We start from the raw sequence: 15382 nt of genomic DNA on the forward strand, positions 1-15382 counted from the left end.
TTTTGCAGAGTTGCCTTAGACGAATCTTTGACGATCCTTAAAGTAAAAAAAAAATAAAAAATTTTATTCTTGCTTGTTTCCCTTTGTATGTGCAGAAGTATCATGTGACCTCTGTGCGTTTCTTTGAGTCGTTAAAAGCTTTCTAAGCCTCGGCTCGTTTGGAGTCTTGCTGACTCACTCTGTTTCGGCCCATTCCTACTAACATCCAGAGGCCGAGGGAACAAACCGCTCCGTTCGTTTACCGCCCGGACCGACACATTAACTGACAAACCTGCACTCAATGCGCCGCTCAATGCGCCGCTCAATGCGCCGCTCAATGCGCCGCTCAATGCGCCGCTCAATGCGCTCCATTAGCCATCTTGCTATCAATGACTCAAATCCTGCCATGTTTACATTTCTGATGTAGTTCTTCATACACATACCTGGTGAAATAAAACGCTTGTAACACTATCTTTTATAGGCCTCTGTATCTTATTTAAACAGTGACCCAAACTGCAGTGAAAGGAGCAGAACTATTTATTAATAGTAATAAATGCAGAAAACCAGCGTTTTCCTGACCTGCTCGTTTTATTCCTGAGCGCTCTCATTGGGTTCCAGGATGAAATCCTTCATGGCTTTTACTAATGGTTCTGGTCTGTGCAGCCGTTTAAATGACTTTGCCTTACCTGAGATCCGACTCGGATATATTATCACCTTTTGTGATTATCTGCCCACCGCAGACAGGAATGTGAGACCCGGCCTTGTAGTGCGCTCAGCTGATCATGTATCATGGATGTCAGGTAATGAATAATAGATTACAGCTTCAGGTTGTTTAGCTGTAGTAAAGAGTGTTATTTTTTCTCCTCTTGAGTGTCGGCTGCCTTTAGAGGAACTGGGGGAATTTATTTGTTATATTGATTATTTTCTACATGTATCTGTACACGTCCCTTTTTCCCCAGTTGATTTTTACAGTAATAATTCAAATACAGAATTTAGCAATTTGTGAAAGAGATTTTCGGCAGATACTAGATTTTTGTTCTTGTTCTTGGGTTCTTGATCTGGATCTGATGGCCAGAAAAAAAACTCAGAAATTTCGAGATTAATCTTGGAAATTTTCTAGAAAGAACTTTAAAATTTCTGCGTTTGAAAAGTCAAACATTTGTTGGGAAAAACTCAGAAATTTTTAGATTAAAAAAAAAGTAAACAAGGACATTTTTGAGTTTCTAAAGTCAAACATTTTCAACTTTCCAAAGTTTTTTTCTGGAAATTTTTTTAGATTAATTTTGGTGGCACATCTGTGTTCATAACGACATTTTTACAAACACTTTATTAAAACATTTGTTTTCCACATACAAACATAAATCAAAATTTATTTGATTCAACAAGGACATTTCTGAGTTGAAAATGCTAGAAAAGAAGATTTAAGATTCTTAGAAATTTTCTAGAAACAACTTGGAGATTTTTGAGCTTGAAAAGTCCAAAGATTTGTTGGAAAAACTCAGAAATTTTGACGTTAATCTCAAACATTTTTTAGACAAAAAAATGAAAATTTTAGTAAAATCTTTGACTTTTGAAACTCAGTGATTTTTGCGTTTTGGACCTACGACGGCATCCAAAGTTTTGAGATTAATCTTAGAACTTTTCTTGAAAAAACTTGGGAATTTCTGAGTGTGAAAAGTTTAAAATGTTAATATTTTCAAACTCACTTAGTGGTTCTTGCATCTCACATCTATGATGACTTCCAAAATTTTGAGATTAATAAAAAATATTTTCATGAAAAATTTGGGAAATTTGAGTTTCAGAAGTTGAAGATTTTTTACTTTTAGATTGAGAAATTTCCAGGTTTTTTTCTCAAAAATCTTTTAGATTAATCTCAAAATTTTGAAGTTTTCTTTAAAGCAAATTTTCAACTTTTCAAACACAGGAGAACTTTTCTTGTCCATTCCCCATCTTGTACTCATCTTAATCTCGACACCATAGATTCTGTATCAGGTTCTGATCAGTTTTATAGCCAATCAAACATATGTAGAACTAGTGGCTTCATCTTAAAAACATTCAAAGAATTTCTTTATAAATTTATAAAATATCTTTTTACAAATACAAAATTTAATTAGTTTTCAACATGCAAAAATACATCAAGCTTTATTTGATTCAACATATAAAGCTACTTTTAAAAATGCTAAATATTAGTAGTTTTTATTTGAAAAATCAATTAAACATTTTGAAAAAGAATCACATTTTTCTTATTTCTACATTCTTTTTCTAAGTCCTGTACACAACCCCATCTGTTAAAACTAAAGTCCTCAAATCATAAATCTTACATTTACTGAGCTCATTTCAGGTTTAATAACCAACAGTCACTTTCATGTAATTGTATCTTTGCTCAAGTGCTGGAAACAAAACAAAACCTCAAAATCTCTTGATGATCAAACTAATGACGACTAAAATCCTTGAGCTTCCTTTGTACTGGAAGCCTCTTTGTTGTCATAGCAACCAGATCTCATTCTCAGTTTAAATTGTTTTGATGATTTTATTCCGCTCTAAACTAATCTAGTTAATACGGTTGGAGAACCAAACTCTGTTCAGCTTGATTTCATTATAATTTGCTACATTATTAATTGCTTTACTTTTAGCTATCTGGTGGCTTAAGGTCATTTAGTTTGTTTCTTTAATAAATAAATGGTTTGTTGTTTCATGCACATCTTTCAACGTTTAATCAAATAATTTGTCCAGTTCACCTTGAGTGACGATATTTCAACCTCACAAAAGGGAATTATTGAATTAAACTCTTTATTGATGTTGTGGAAACATGAATATAAAATGAACTGTTCACAATTTTTTATTTGTGGAGATTAGAGTCGACAGAAAAACTAAACTCTGCTAATACTTAAGATTCGCTCTAAAAACGGTTATATTTACATTCGGAATATACCTGAATGTAAATGAAAAGGTTTTTGCACTACTACAGCATCTCTCACACCCTGCAGACCTGAAACGATTAATCATTAAATAATCGATTAATGGTTAACTGGAATATATAAACTCAGAAAAAGGCTAAAAAAAACATAGTTTGCACTGTACAAAGTGTTGACTTTACGTACAGAAATCTCTTGGTGCATTCTTGTTGGTTGTGCAGGAGGCGCCACTTCTGCTTTTCAAAGATGTAAGGTTGTATAATTGCGCCTCTGTTTGCAGCCATTTTCATGTGCGAGTGTAAATGTTGAGTTGAGTAGCAGCTTATTTGGATTTAAAGTGACAAGACACCCTAAAACAAAACTAAAATCTCATTATCTAAGAATGATTTTCTGCAAAAAAATTGATCTTTTGTTTCACCCATCTTAACATGTTAAAGGAATCCTAAAAGGTCAGCTTTAAAGAAAAGAAACACAGATGTTAATCAGGCTTTTCCTCTGTTAAACTCACAGTCTTGGTGGGTTTAAAGCATCCGCCTCAAACGGAGAGCTGCAGGTTTGCTTCATTGTTTCAAACTGAGGGTGAGAAGTTCCTGACAAACTCTTCGCTTCCTGATGTTCAGCTGTCAGAAAGAGTGAACCGAGCCGTCAGTCACAAAGAAACCTCCAAAGATCCACAAACACTCCGACTCTGATCACACAACATGGAAAACTATCAGCATATTATGGCTACATTACCACAAAACTGCAGAGGATGAGACGGAAATTAAAGGCTGGTTGCTATGAGATAAATTAAAACGAGCTCAATAATGTCCATTCGTGTAATTTATTGTTTTTGTCTTTTCTCTTTTTCTACCAAAAACTTGATGATAAAAGTCTTCAATCTGGTGTTTTAGTCTCAGATGTTTTTCTTTTGAAGGACAATTTCATTGACTTCATAATTTATTTTATTTGTTGTTTTGTTTATTTATTTTTGATATTTAAAATGTCTTCCAGTTTTTGTGTCACATTTTTGTTAGGATTGAAAGTGCATTGATTTTTGAGAATGTGTTCTTGCATTATTACCACTATGTTACTGTTGATAATGGTCTCAAAACAATAACAATAACAAAATGTCTCAATAACTTCTGGGACATTTTATCGTCTTATTGTGACAGGCTTAGGCTGAAATCAGTCAGACGGATAAAACGGCTGATTTTCAGAATATTTTGTAATTTTTCTACTCTCACTGGGACAGACATGTTGGTTTAAATCCGAGCGCTTGCTTTGTTTTCCAGCTCTCTCAATATTTCAAAATGTCGCTGGATCTTATCAGCCTGTCTGAGCCTGCTGTCATTACCAGCAGCTGAAAATGAACCGTGAATGTTTTCCCGAAGGCTCCCACTTGACAAAGCTCTCAATTGGCTTTAACAAGCTGTGCTGGCTGACCTAATACGAGCAGACAAAAGGCCAGGGGACAAAAAGAAAAAGTCCAAACTGAGTCTTTGCCCATGTGTTTCTGCCCTGCAGTGCAGTATGCACTAAATTAAAGTTTGTAATTCTCTGTAGTGCCGTTCTGATGCAGTATCTCGGTCTGCCAGGCGTGTCTGTAATTTCGTGTCTTTGTTTTGGGTTTGTGTGCATCGCTGCAGACTGCTCAGTGTGCTCTGCTGCTGCTTGGACTCCTTCCTGCTGCTGGAGAGCCAGTACAACATCTGCTGCACGCTGCTGCAGAGTCAGAGGGAAAACGTCGCTGACCAAGACGCCACAGACGGGTACGAAGCCAGAAACGCAGAGTTAGATGAAAACTCGGTTCACACAGAGCCGGGTCAGTTAATGTTGGTAGTTTAAATTCTGATTTAATTACAAATGAGGCTTGTAAATAAACTCTCTATTTTTTTTTCAAAACAGCTCAGAAAATTACAAACGATGAAATATTTTCAAGAATATTCATCATTGTAATAAAACTACAGGAAGTTTTATTACAATAATACGATCATAATATTAGCAGAATAAAGACGTAGTATTACCTGAAAAACATCTTTAAAGGGGCAGTATTATGTAGAATCATTTTATAGCACAACAATGCCGCATATCAAATATGACTTAAAAGAAATTAGACTTTGTAATTTAATGCCTTGAAATTGGGCCTCTGTCTCTTTAAGAAACTCCTGCTCTTTCTGAAACTCCACCTTCAGGCAGTCATCACAACATGGCTTCTCTATTAGCCCTTTATCAACGATTTTACCAGCGTTTCACTGAGAAGTAGCTCCTATAATGAACTCAGTTCATCTGCAGTTTCACCAGGCGTTTGCTAATTGCTGCTGGCTAGTCTGAAGGAGCCACGCTGAGTTTGCAGCTATATTTTATAATGTTTGTGGTGTGAACCCCAGGAATAACTCGCTAATAGGGTGAATAAACAAGTTAAAAAATATATTTAGAGGCTTTTCAGACCAAACATATTGGTAAACATTCAAAATCTACTTTATTACAATCTTTTTTTCTTTCTTTATGCACAAACCAACTTAAATTACGTAATTAAACACCAACGTTAATAAAATGTTGGTGCTACCCTTTAAAACAATGATGACAAAATTTAATTTCTAAATATTTTACTTCAAAACTTTCTTGCTTTAACTGCATGTTGAAATCTGGACTCGCATTTGTTGCATTGAAAACATCAAACTGTCTGTTTCGGCTTTTCTAAAAGCCAACAGTCAGAAATTTCAGTAAATTAGCCTCATTTTTATTCTCTTTGTGCATCATCTTGATTTGACAGAAAACTTTCAGATCTAATAAAAAAAATGCATGCTTTAGATGTCTCAGAATAATAAATAAATAAAATGGAAGGAAGGATAAATAAAAAGACCATTTCCCAAAGTGTTTCTTTGAGAGTTCTTCTAATGGAGGCGCTGCTATTGCTGCTGGTTACAAATGGAGATGGCCCTGAAGAGCCGCTCACATGTCAGGTTTGAAAACTCGCTCAGCTTCACAGAATGATGGCCCGCTCATTTCTTACTCTTTTTTTCATTTATTTAGTACTTTTTCTGTAATGGTTGGCATCAGCTTTTCTGTTTATTCTATGCAGCTCTCTGTGTTTTCAGCTCAGTGTCGTCCTGACTTTGTGTTTTGGTGTTTAACCTTTGAGTTAACCCCTTTCCCTCCACATCCCCTCGTTTTGTCTCTGACCTTTTTAATATCGATGACACCAGAACTCACATCTAAGACATATTTTTACCAATAAAGCATAAGCATGCAACATTTTGGAGCAATCTGGCCTTTGGAAAGAGAACTGTAAAACAAAATAGTCTTTTTGATTAGTTTCTGGAGTCCAAATTGCTTCAACTATAAGACCTATCCACAGACTGATGTTTTTAGTCCTTATAATTGGAAATGTTCTGACCTTAGCTGAGATTTAAACAACCTACCCTTTTATTTTCAAACTGATATGGTTGCAGTAATTTATGGCTTCAGATGTTACAGAAAGGCTTTCATATCACTCATTGTCAATAAAATGGAGGATAGGAATGAGTGTAACATTTTCATCATGTTGATTTTGTCATCTATAAATACTCCTGTGTTTTTTAAAGGGGATCTATTATGAAAAATCACATTTTCCACAGTTTGTTCTTCCATTTGTGTCTCAACTGCTTCTAAAAAGAAACTTCAAAAAAACACTCAGATGTTTATTGGCAATAAGTTAATGATCCGTTTCAAAAACCTTCCGAAAGTCACAACACAAATCAGTAGGCAATGCCCCTCACCGTTACCTAGCAGCCCCACTGGAACTCCCCTTGTTGCCTAGCAACCTAAGCCGAGCTCCAGCATGCTTGGACAGCTGGTTTTACCGCTGTACAATGGCTGCTGGAAAAGACAAGTGTTTTATTGGTAACTTACTGTTCAGAAACCACTTTCTGCATTCTTGTTGCTTGTGCAGAAGGCGGTACTTCTGCTTTTCAAAGATGTACAGTTGAATAATTGCATGTCTGTTTGCAGCCATTTTCATGTCTGAATGTAAACATTGAGTTGCGGGCCATGGCCAGCAACAGCTTATTTGGATTTAACTACCTTTAAGTAGGTTTCTGGAGACCTTTTTTTGTTGAGTGAATGTTACTTGTTAGTTTAGTATTCTAAAACATAAAATTTGTGATTCCTGCTTCTCTCTCTCTGCCTCTCAGGGCGATCATCATCGACAGCCTGTCAGTGGAGAGGAATCGCGTCTTGGTTCGTGTTCATGTGGTCGGAGGTCCATCTGAGAGGCGGCTTCCCTCTCGAGCCCTGGAAGAGGTCAGCTTCCTACATTATCTTCTTTCACACCAACATGAAAAGTTTGGCCTGATTTCCAACATTTGATTTTACTGTTTGGCTGATAAGCATTAATATATGCAAATATCTTAGAAAACTAACTTGGAAGCAATTTTTCAGCGAGATATAGGAGCTTGCGTTAAAGTTTAATTCCTTAATATTGGGAAAAAAAGTCTACTTTTTTTGAGTCTGTATACTCAGGTTAATCTGTGACTAAATTAGTTGACGATTATTTGAATAATCAGTTCATCACGATTAATCGTTTCTTCCCTAATTTTATATCTAATATTGGCCTTAAAATTCTCTATAATGACTTTAACGAACCTCTGGCAGCTTCACTGAACAGCTGGATTTATTCTTTTGTTAAATTACAAACAGAAAAACTCTACTAATTAGATGATTAGCTACACTTGATTTAATTTAGGGATATCAGAATAAAAGTGGCTCCATTTTTCAACCATGCTTGTAAAAACATTAATAAAAAGCGGGAATCATTTTACTTCCACATAGGAGTTTTGTTCTACTCTATTCCATAAATTGAGAGAAGTTTCTGAAGGCTGATGGTACATAAACTGTAAAAACTTTCCGGTGAACTGGAGACCTTTTCCTTCCTCTTAATCCTTCCTTTCATTAATAATGATCAACAAAAGTATTTCATTTTTGATTCTCACATTTGAAGCATTAACCTTTCTCCGTATTTCCATTCTGCCCTTGTGCTGCTGCTGTTACAAATGAAAAGAGCGAACTGATAACCAGGCGACCGCCGTCGTCCTTTGAAGCATGCAGCCTTATTTATTCAGCATGCTCCGGGATTGATATCAATTATTCAGGTGTTGTTTATGCTGAGCCCAAACAGGAACTCATTTATGCTGAGGTCAAGGAAATTATATATATATAAAAATTATTTCCAAAGGAGAGAGTGGAAATGAGTTTAGAGACTGTTATGTTTGTCTGCTTAAAACCTCCAAAGCAAATGAGAAAAAAACATCCATGAGTGGACAAGAAAACAAAAACTATACATATGTACATGTGTGCAACTAATGATTAATTGAGGAATAAATTAGTCTCAACGATTAATTGATTAATCAGATAAAAAATTGGCTTATTCTGCAGATTATTTATTTAACAAGTTGAGCATTTTTTACATGACGATAGAAAAAAAATGCAAATGGTCAAACAATTCAATTATTTTTTGTCAATACAAAAATAAAAATATGATTGCCTGAAATGCAATGACACAACATTACTTTGGTGTACGCTTGATAATTTGTGGCAAAGGATGCAACTGTAGCTAAAAAAATACTGCCCACTAATCTGTTTATTTTTGGATTAATTATTGGACAAAGTGCTTAATATATATTTTTGTATCGAATTTGAATCAGGTGAAGCTGAAAACGTCACTTGATGAGTTTTGGGTAGAGGAGATTTCCAAACAAATAAAGTTTTTAGAGTTTTTTTGTATAGTTTTGAAATTATTACTTTCCGACTGTTTTATTCTTTCAGCAAAGGATCTTTTTTTCGAGCCTGTTTACTCCAGTTAACGATTAATCAATTACTAAATTAGTTGTCATTATTTCAGTAATTGATTAATCATGATTAATTTGATTAATTATTTCAGCCTTTATTGTTGACAAAATGTACTAGAACATTTTTATTAATATTTGAGAATTATTGGCATAAAACAAGCAACTATTTCTTGATGAAAAGTTTTTTCTAAGTTCATTTTTTCTTATTTCAAGTGTAAAAAATTGAAAACTAGACAGAAAAACTTAGTAAGATTTTGTGTTTTTTGCAGCATGTTGAACCACAATTCAAAAGCAATGTCTGATTTTTATTGGATAATTTTCAGCAAATTTATATTTAAGATATTTGTTATCCGCTTCAAGTTATTTCAGTGACAATTATGGGCTTTTATTAACAGAAAAACAATAATTTTGTCCACATTTGTATACACGCAAACAGAAGCTTGAAACACGAGTCACTTCAGACACAAAACTTCACCAAGTCTCCAATTCAGATCATTACTAGTCCAAAATCAACATACTGCATGTCTGCAATCATCAGCACCTTCCTGAAAAACATCGTTTCCAAACTTTCTCAAACGATTGCGTCATCTGACAGGAAAATGAATGAATTGACTTTCTGAACCTCATTAACATCAGGAGCATATTGTGTTGGTAAGTCACCCACTGAGCTCAGTCAAAAACAAAATATAACTTCTGCACTGAATGAGAAATGATGAAAAGTATTAAAAGAAATACAATTTTTTTCACACTTTTACCAGATGGCAGCACGAGCGAAAAGCCTCAGCAAAAAATAAATTTAAAACCTCGGAAGCTATTGTCTCTAATCTCTGATGTTAAACAGGCTTTGTCCAGAAAAAGTTATTTTAATCAGAATAAAGAAAGACCTTATGTCCTAGTGGGCAAAAGGTGAGATATTTAAATCATTTTAATATATTTGTGACATTAGAAATATGTATTCTTTCTTTCTTTGGTCCAGGGAGAACTTCCTTACTCTTGGCCGATGTTTCTAAGCTATCCTCCTCCGTCCTGCTATGTTCCAACCTTACAGGTCAAAAACGACACACAAGGTAAGAGAAACATCATCAGTTGCTGCAATTAAAAGTTTTTAAATCACTTTAATGATTTTACTTCTGTTTTTCTTGCATTTAATCATATTTTTTGCATACTTTTATTTGTCCTCAGAATGTGAGATTAGTGCATTTCTGGCTTCATCCGAAGAACCAAAAGGTGAGGAGAGTTGGTTGGAGATCTGCCGAAGACATTTCTGCAAAGCCATAAAATCAAAACCCAACACTTTAACTGGGAAAGGTGAGTTACTGGATCAATTTGGTGTTGTCTGTTCAGTAGTTTCTAACATGGCGTTTAGTTTTAGGGAAAATATTTTAGCTTGTTTTTGTCTAGTTTCTAGTGCAAATAAATTAATTCACTTGAAATAAGACAAAACTAACGTACAAGTAACTTTCCAACAAGATATAGGAGCTTGTTTTAGGTAAATAATTCCATAATATTGATGAATTAGTGGAATTAGTACTTTTTCATCAATATTAAGGGATTATTGGTTTAAAACAAGCTCTTATTGCTAGCTGAAAAGTTAGACTTAGACTTAGACTGACTTTGTTGTCATTTTCAATGCACAGGGTGAATACAGAACAAATTTTCGTTGCATACGGCTCAGGACAATGTTTTGAGGTTCCAATGTTGTGAGGTTCCTCCAGAATAAAATAAAATACAGTATAAAATATGAATATAAATATGAATATAAAATATAAAGTGCAGGACTGACAGTAAAATAGAAGTTATTTAGCTCTGTACATGTGCAAGGTATGAAGTGGAGACCAGATTTTAAGTACAGTCCAGTTAAGAGTTCAGCAGTCTGATGGCAAGTGGGAAAAAGCTGTTTCAGAACCTGGTGGACCTGCACCGGATGCTGCAGAACCTCTTCCCAGAGGGCAGCAGGGAGAACAGTCCATGGTGGGGGTGTGAGGGGTCACTGACAATGTTTCGGCCTCGGGACACGCAGCGCTGGGATGAAATGTCCTGAATGGAGGGAAGGGGGGCCCCGATGATCCTCTCTGCTGTCCGCACCACTCTCCTCACGTTCTTCCAGTCGGAGGCGCTGCAGCCTCCACACTACACAGAGAGGCAGCTGGTCAGAATGCTCTCTAAGTTACCTCAACTTTTTATACATCCATTTACTGCTTATAAAACAGCCCAAGTACTGAAAAAGAACATCCAGGTGTTTTTTGGCGTCTAGAAAACAAGCCATTTCAAAATCCTCCTGAATGTTAAGTCACTCTGCCCCGTTACCTAGCAACTCAAGCTGAGCTCCAGCTGTACAATGGCTGCTGGAAAAGACAAGTGTTTTCTTGTTGACTTGCCGCGTTCTTGTTGGTTGTGTAGGGACTGTTATTGTTACAAGTTAGTTTTCTAAACTATAGAAAAATATCGTTGGGATGTACAAATATGAAAATTTGAGCCGATGTTGATATCCGACAGTGACACTGATGTTATGGTAGAATTTACCAATACATTATTTTAAAAATTGTATATTCGATTACTTGATTAATCATCAGAATAATCAATAGAATACTGAATTACTAAAATATTCGTTTACAACAACCCTAAAGTTTATGTTTTATGAGCCATTTAAAAAATCTCCTGATTCTTAAGTCACATTCCAAAGGCTGCACTGTTACCTAGCAACCCCAGGGAAGTGAAGCCCTGTCACCTAGCAACCCAAGCTGAGCTCCAGCACATTTGATCAGCTGGTTTTACTGCTGTACTGTACAGAGTGTTTTCTTGTTAACTTGCCATCCAGCAACCACTTGCTGCATTATTGTTGGTTGTGCAGGAGGCTCTACTAATGCTTTTCAAAGATGTACAGTTGTATAATTGCGCATCTGTTTAGCCATTTTCATGTGAGAGTGTAAATGTTGAGTTGGGGGGCGTGACCAGCAGCAGCTTATTTGGATTTAAGTGACAACAGGTTAATTCTCTAAAGATTATTTTGTGTAAAATGTAATAAATATATTCTGTACTGCCCACAGATCTATGCTAGCCTGTTTAAGGAAGCATAATAGGTCACTTTTAAAGAATCCAGTCAGATAAGTTAAATAAATGTTTATTTTCTATCCTAAACGTGCTGAATCATGATGCCTGTTATATGTGACCTGCTGATGGTTTTTATTTTAAAGCGTTTGTGGCTTTCTCTCTTCTCGAACATTACAGAAATCTGAATCACCACGTTTGTCTTTAATAACTCATCATCGCTGTCATTGACTGACGCTTTTTAAATTGCACCTACGCTTACTTTCCTCATATAGGAGTAAATAGCTGTGATTGACGAAAGACAAAAATATATTCAGATGAAGCATCAGGAGAAGCTGATTACTCCTTTCATCAGAACACGGTGGAAATTGCCTACAAAATCATCCACTGTGGGGCTCATTTGAGGCTTTTCAGAGGAAAAAAATAAATTATGATGATTTATTATCTTTTAAGCTTCCTTCAGCTGCAGAGAGGAGTTTTTTTTTTAATTTGTCAATAACCACACAAAACCTGACACTTTCTTTTAAAGAAAAGCCCAAGAAAGGGAAATTGTTACATTTAGCATTTCAGCTAAATATCTTAAAGAATATACTTAAAAAAATATAATTTCTTCCTGTCTTTTTTTTTTCTTTTGGGAGGCAAAAATGACTCGCTCACTATAGCAGCTTTCATCAAAACTGCTTTATCCATTTCATGCTCAGCAGCTCTCTCTCTCGTCAGCTTATTGATTTCTTAATTGGTCTCCTGCAACAGCGTTTCAATAAGAAGCATTCAGTCATGCCTGGATTCGCTGACTGCACTCTGCTCGCGGTTATGATCATCAACCGCTGTCTCCTCAGCTGACAGCTGGGAAATGATCGTAATTACACTCTTCTGTGTTTACAAAATATCCTGCGATTCACTACATGTTTATTTAGCAGCGTAGGAATGAAAGTTCACCTGCTACCAGGTGAAAGATTGAAACTATTCTACTTTGTGGTGACTGATTGGTTTTTAATCAATAACTTGATTATTAATAAAGTAGCAAACTAAGCAAAACATGATGTGCAAACTTTTGGCCAAAATTAGTTTTTTAAACATTTTTAAAGCAAACATTTTGAGCTATTTTATTTTATCTGCTCAATAATAAACAAAAAAGAATTTTATTGGAATTAAATAAAATTATAGTATGGATCGGTAAATTATTGTAGGCCCACAGTTTCTAAATATTTTGGATTGATTGTATGGTATATTAAAAGATTTTTATACTTTTTTTTGAAAAATTGTAAGTCAAAAACATAAATCTGCAATAAAAAACATAACTCTAATATTGTAATATCTGAAAATAAAAGAAATTGAAAAACTGAGATCTCAAATATTACAAAAGTATGATGCAACATTTGTAATATTTTAGGAAACCTATTGTTTTTATTAGAAATTTCTAACTTTTTAATGTTTTTATTTTTGAAAAAAGTAGAACCTTTTGACATCATGGAATATCTAAGTTTTTTTTTTTCTTGTAACTATTTGAGATTTATTTCTTTTTCTTTCACCAAAGCTGTTATTTTGTCTTTTATTTACAGAAGTCCTAATATTGTGTAGTTGGTTGTATTTAATAAAAGCCTTAAAATCGTTTTATTGTAGCAGCATAAATGACGGATTCCCCTGCATTAGAACCCATAAAGATTGTAATATTATAAATGTAAAATAATGACACAAAGGTTCACTTCTTTTTCCCACTCTGCAAAATAGGAAATAGTAGAAAGCATTCTATATAAGCAAGGCAGATGCACTGCAAAAACACAAAATCTTACCAGATATTTTTCTCTAGTTTCTATTTAAAATATCTTAGTACATTTGAGATAAGACAAACAAGTTACTTTTCAGCAAGAAGTAAGAGCTTGTTTTGACTAAATAGTTGCTTAATATTCATGATATAATTTTCACAACTCTTACAACATGGGAAAAATATCTTGTTATAAGTTAAATAATCTGCCAGTGGAACTAGAATTTATTTACTTAAACTAAACTCCTATTAAGTACTACAACTAAAAACCAGCGATCAGCCCGAAACCTGGGAGTAGTGATGGACTCTGACCTGAACCTACAGAGCCACATAAAGACAGTTACAAAGTCGGCCTTCTATCACCTGAAGAACATTTCCAGGATTAAAGGACTAATGTCTCAGCCAGATCTAGAGAAACTCATCCATGCCTTCATCTTCAGTCGTATTGATTATTGCAACAGCGTCTTCACAGGTCTGTCCAACAAATCAATCAAACAGCTGCAGCTGATCCAGAATGCTGCTGCTGGCGTTCTGACTAAAACCAGGAAGATAGAGCACATAACACCAGTTTTAAAGTCCCTCCACTGGCTCCCTGTAGCTCAAAGAATAGACTTTAAAATACTGATGTTAGTTTATAAATCACTGAACGGCTTAGCACCACAATACATTAAAGATCTGCTGTTGTTGTATCAACCTTCCAGACCTCTCAGGTTCTGGTTCTGGTTCTGCTCTGCATCCCCAGAACCAGAACCAAATGAGGAGAAGCAGCTTTCAGCATCTATGCACCACAAATCTGGAACAAACTTCCAGAAAACTGTAAAACAGCTGAAACACTGACTTCTTTTAAATCTCAACTAAAAACCCACCTGTTTAGGATTGTATTTGAAATGTGATCAATTACAAATTTATTGATGGAATTGACTTAATGATTGATTCTATGTTTCATTGTGTTTCTGTGTTTGTAATGATGTAAAGCACTTTGAAATGCCTTGCTGCTGAAATGTGCTATACAAATAACATTTGATTGATTGATTGATAAGTTACTTGTAAGTTAGATTCATCTTAGTTTACATGTACTAAGATATACTGTATGCACCAGAAGGTACTACAAAAATACTTGGTAAGATTTTGTTTTTGCAGTGTGTGTGTTGATATTTATGAGGAACTGTTTGTAAAAATAGCTTCTCCCCTTTACATGCCCACATGTAGTCGGGGTAATAATTGTATAAATGCATTTTTGGCACCAACTTGGCTGTTTTCTGACTACTTTTATGAGAGGCTTGCTGTATCTTTTTTGCATTTGCCATCAGTTTGTGTCCCCATCTCATTTTCCTTGTTAGATCCTCAGTAACTGCGGGTGGCTTTGTCACGCAGCTCTGGTCTATGACTCCGGCTGTGAAGTAGACAGGGTTTACTCAGGGACAGTCGGGGCACCGGAGCCGTAAATTGATGAGAGGATGCTTGCAAAGCCGACTGAGCACGTTGCGAAAAATTGGTTTTTGCAGATGAGCCCTAATTTCCAGATTCATTTGTAAGCTGAACATTGACAAAATGCTTTTTGTGTTGTCCAAAAGCCAATATTTTACTCAGAGTAGAACTGCAACTAAGAATTATTTTAGTGATTGATTATTCTGACGATTAATTGAATGATCGACTAAAAAAAAAGACATATTCTGGGCTGCAGCTAACATTGTTTTAGTAATCAATTCTGATGATTAATCACTGAATCGGCTAAAAAATTAACAGATTCTGGGGAACAACTAGCGATTATTTTAGTAATTGATTATTCTATTGATTAATTTGTTGATTAATCAGCTAAAAAATTACTAATTTTGTGATGCAACTAACATTATTTTTGTAATTGATTA

At 35.1% G+C, this 15382-nt stretch overlaps 1 protein-coding gene across 2 annotated transcripts in view; it reads left to right on the forward strand.

The window, feature by feature from the left end:
- The window catches only part of tbc1d32 (TBC1 domain family member 32), a 72234-nt gene that overhangs the window by 34444 nt on the left and 22408 nt on the right, over positions 1-15382 (forward strand). For both annotated transcript variants that reach the window (XM_023347762.1, XM_023347763.1), the window contains exons 24-27: positions 4523-4645; positions 7049-7157; positions 9678-9768; positions 9884-10009. In XM_023347762.1, the coding sequence (XP_023203530.1) occupies positions 4523-4645; positions 7049-7157; positions 9678-9768; positions 9884-10009 (449 nt within the window). The remainder of the gene's footprint in view (positions 1-4522; positions 4646-7048; positions 7158-9677; positions 9769-9883; positions 10010-15382) is intronic.

The sequence above is a fragment of the Xiphophorus maculatus genome, chromosome 15, assembly GCF_002775205.1.
Source record: "Xiphophorus maculatus strain JP 163 A chromosome 15, X_maculatus-5.0-male, whole genome shotgun sequence".
NCBI lineage: Eukaryota > Metazoa > Chordata > Actinopteri > Cyprinodontiformes > Poeciliidae > Xiphophorus > Xiphophorus maculatus.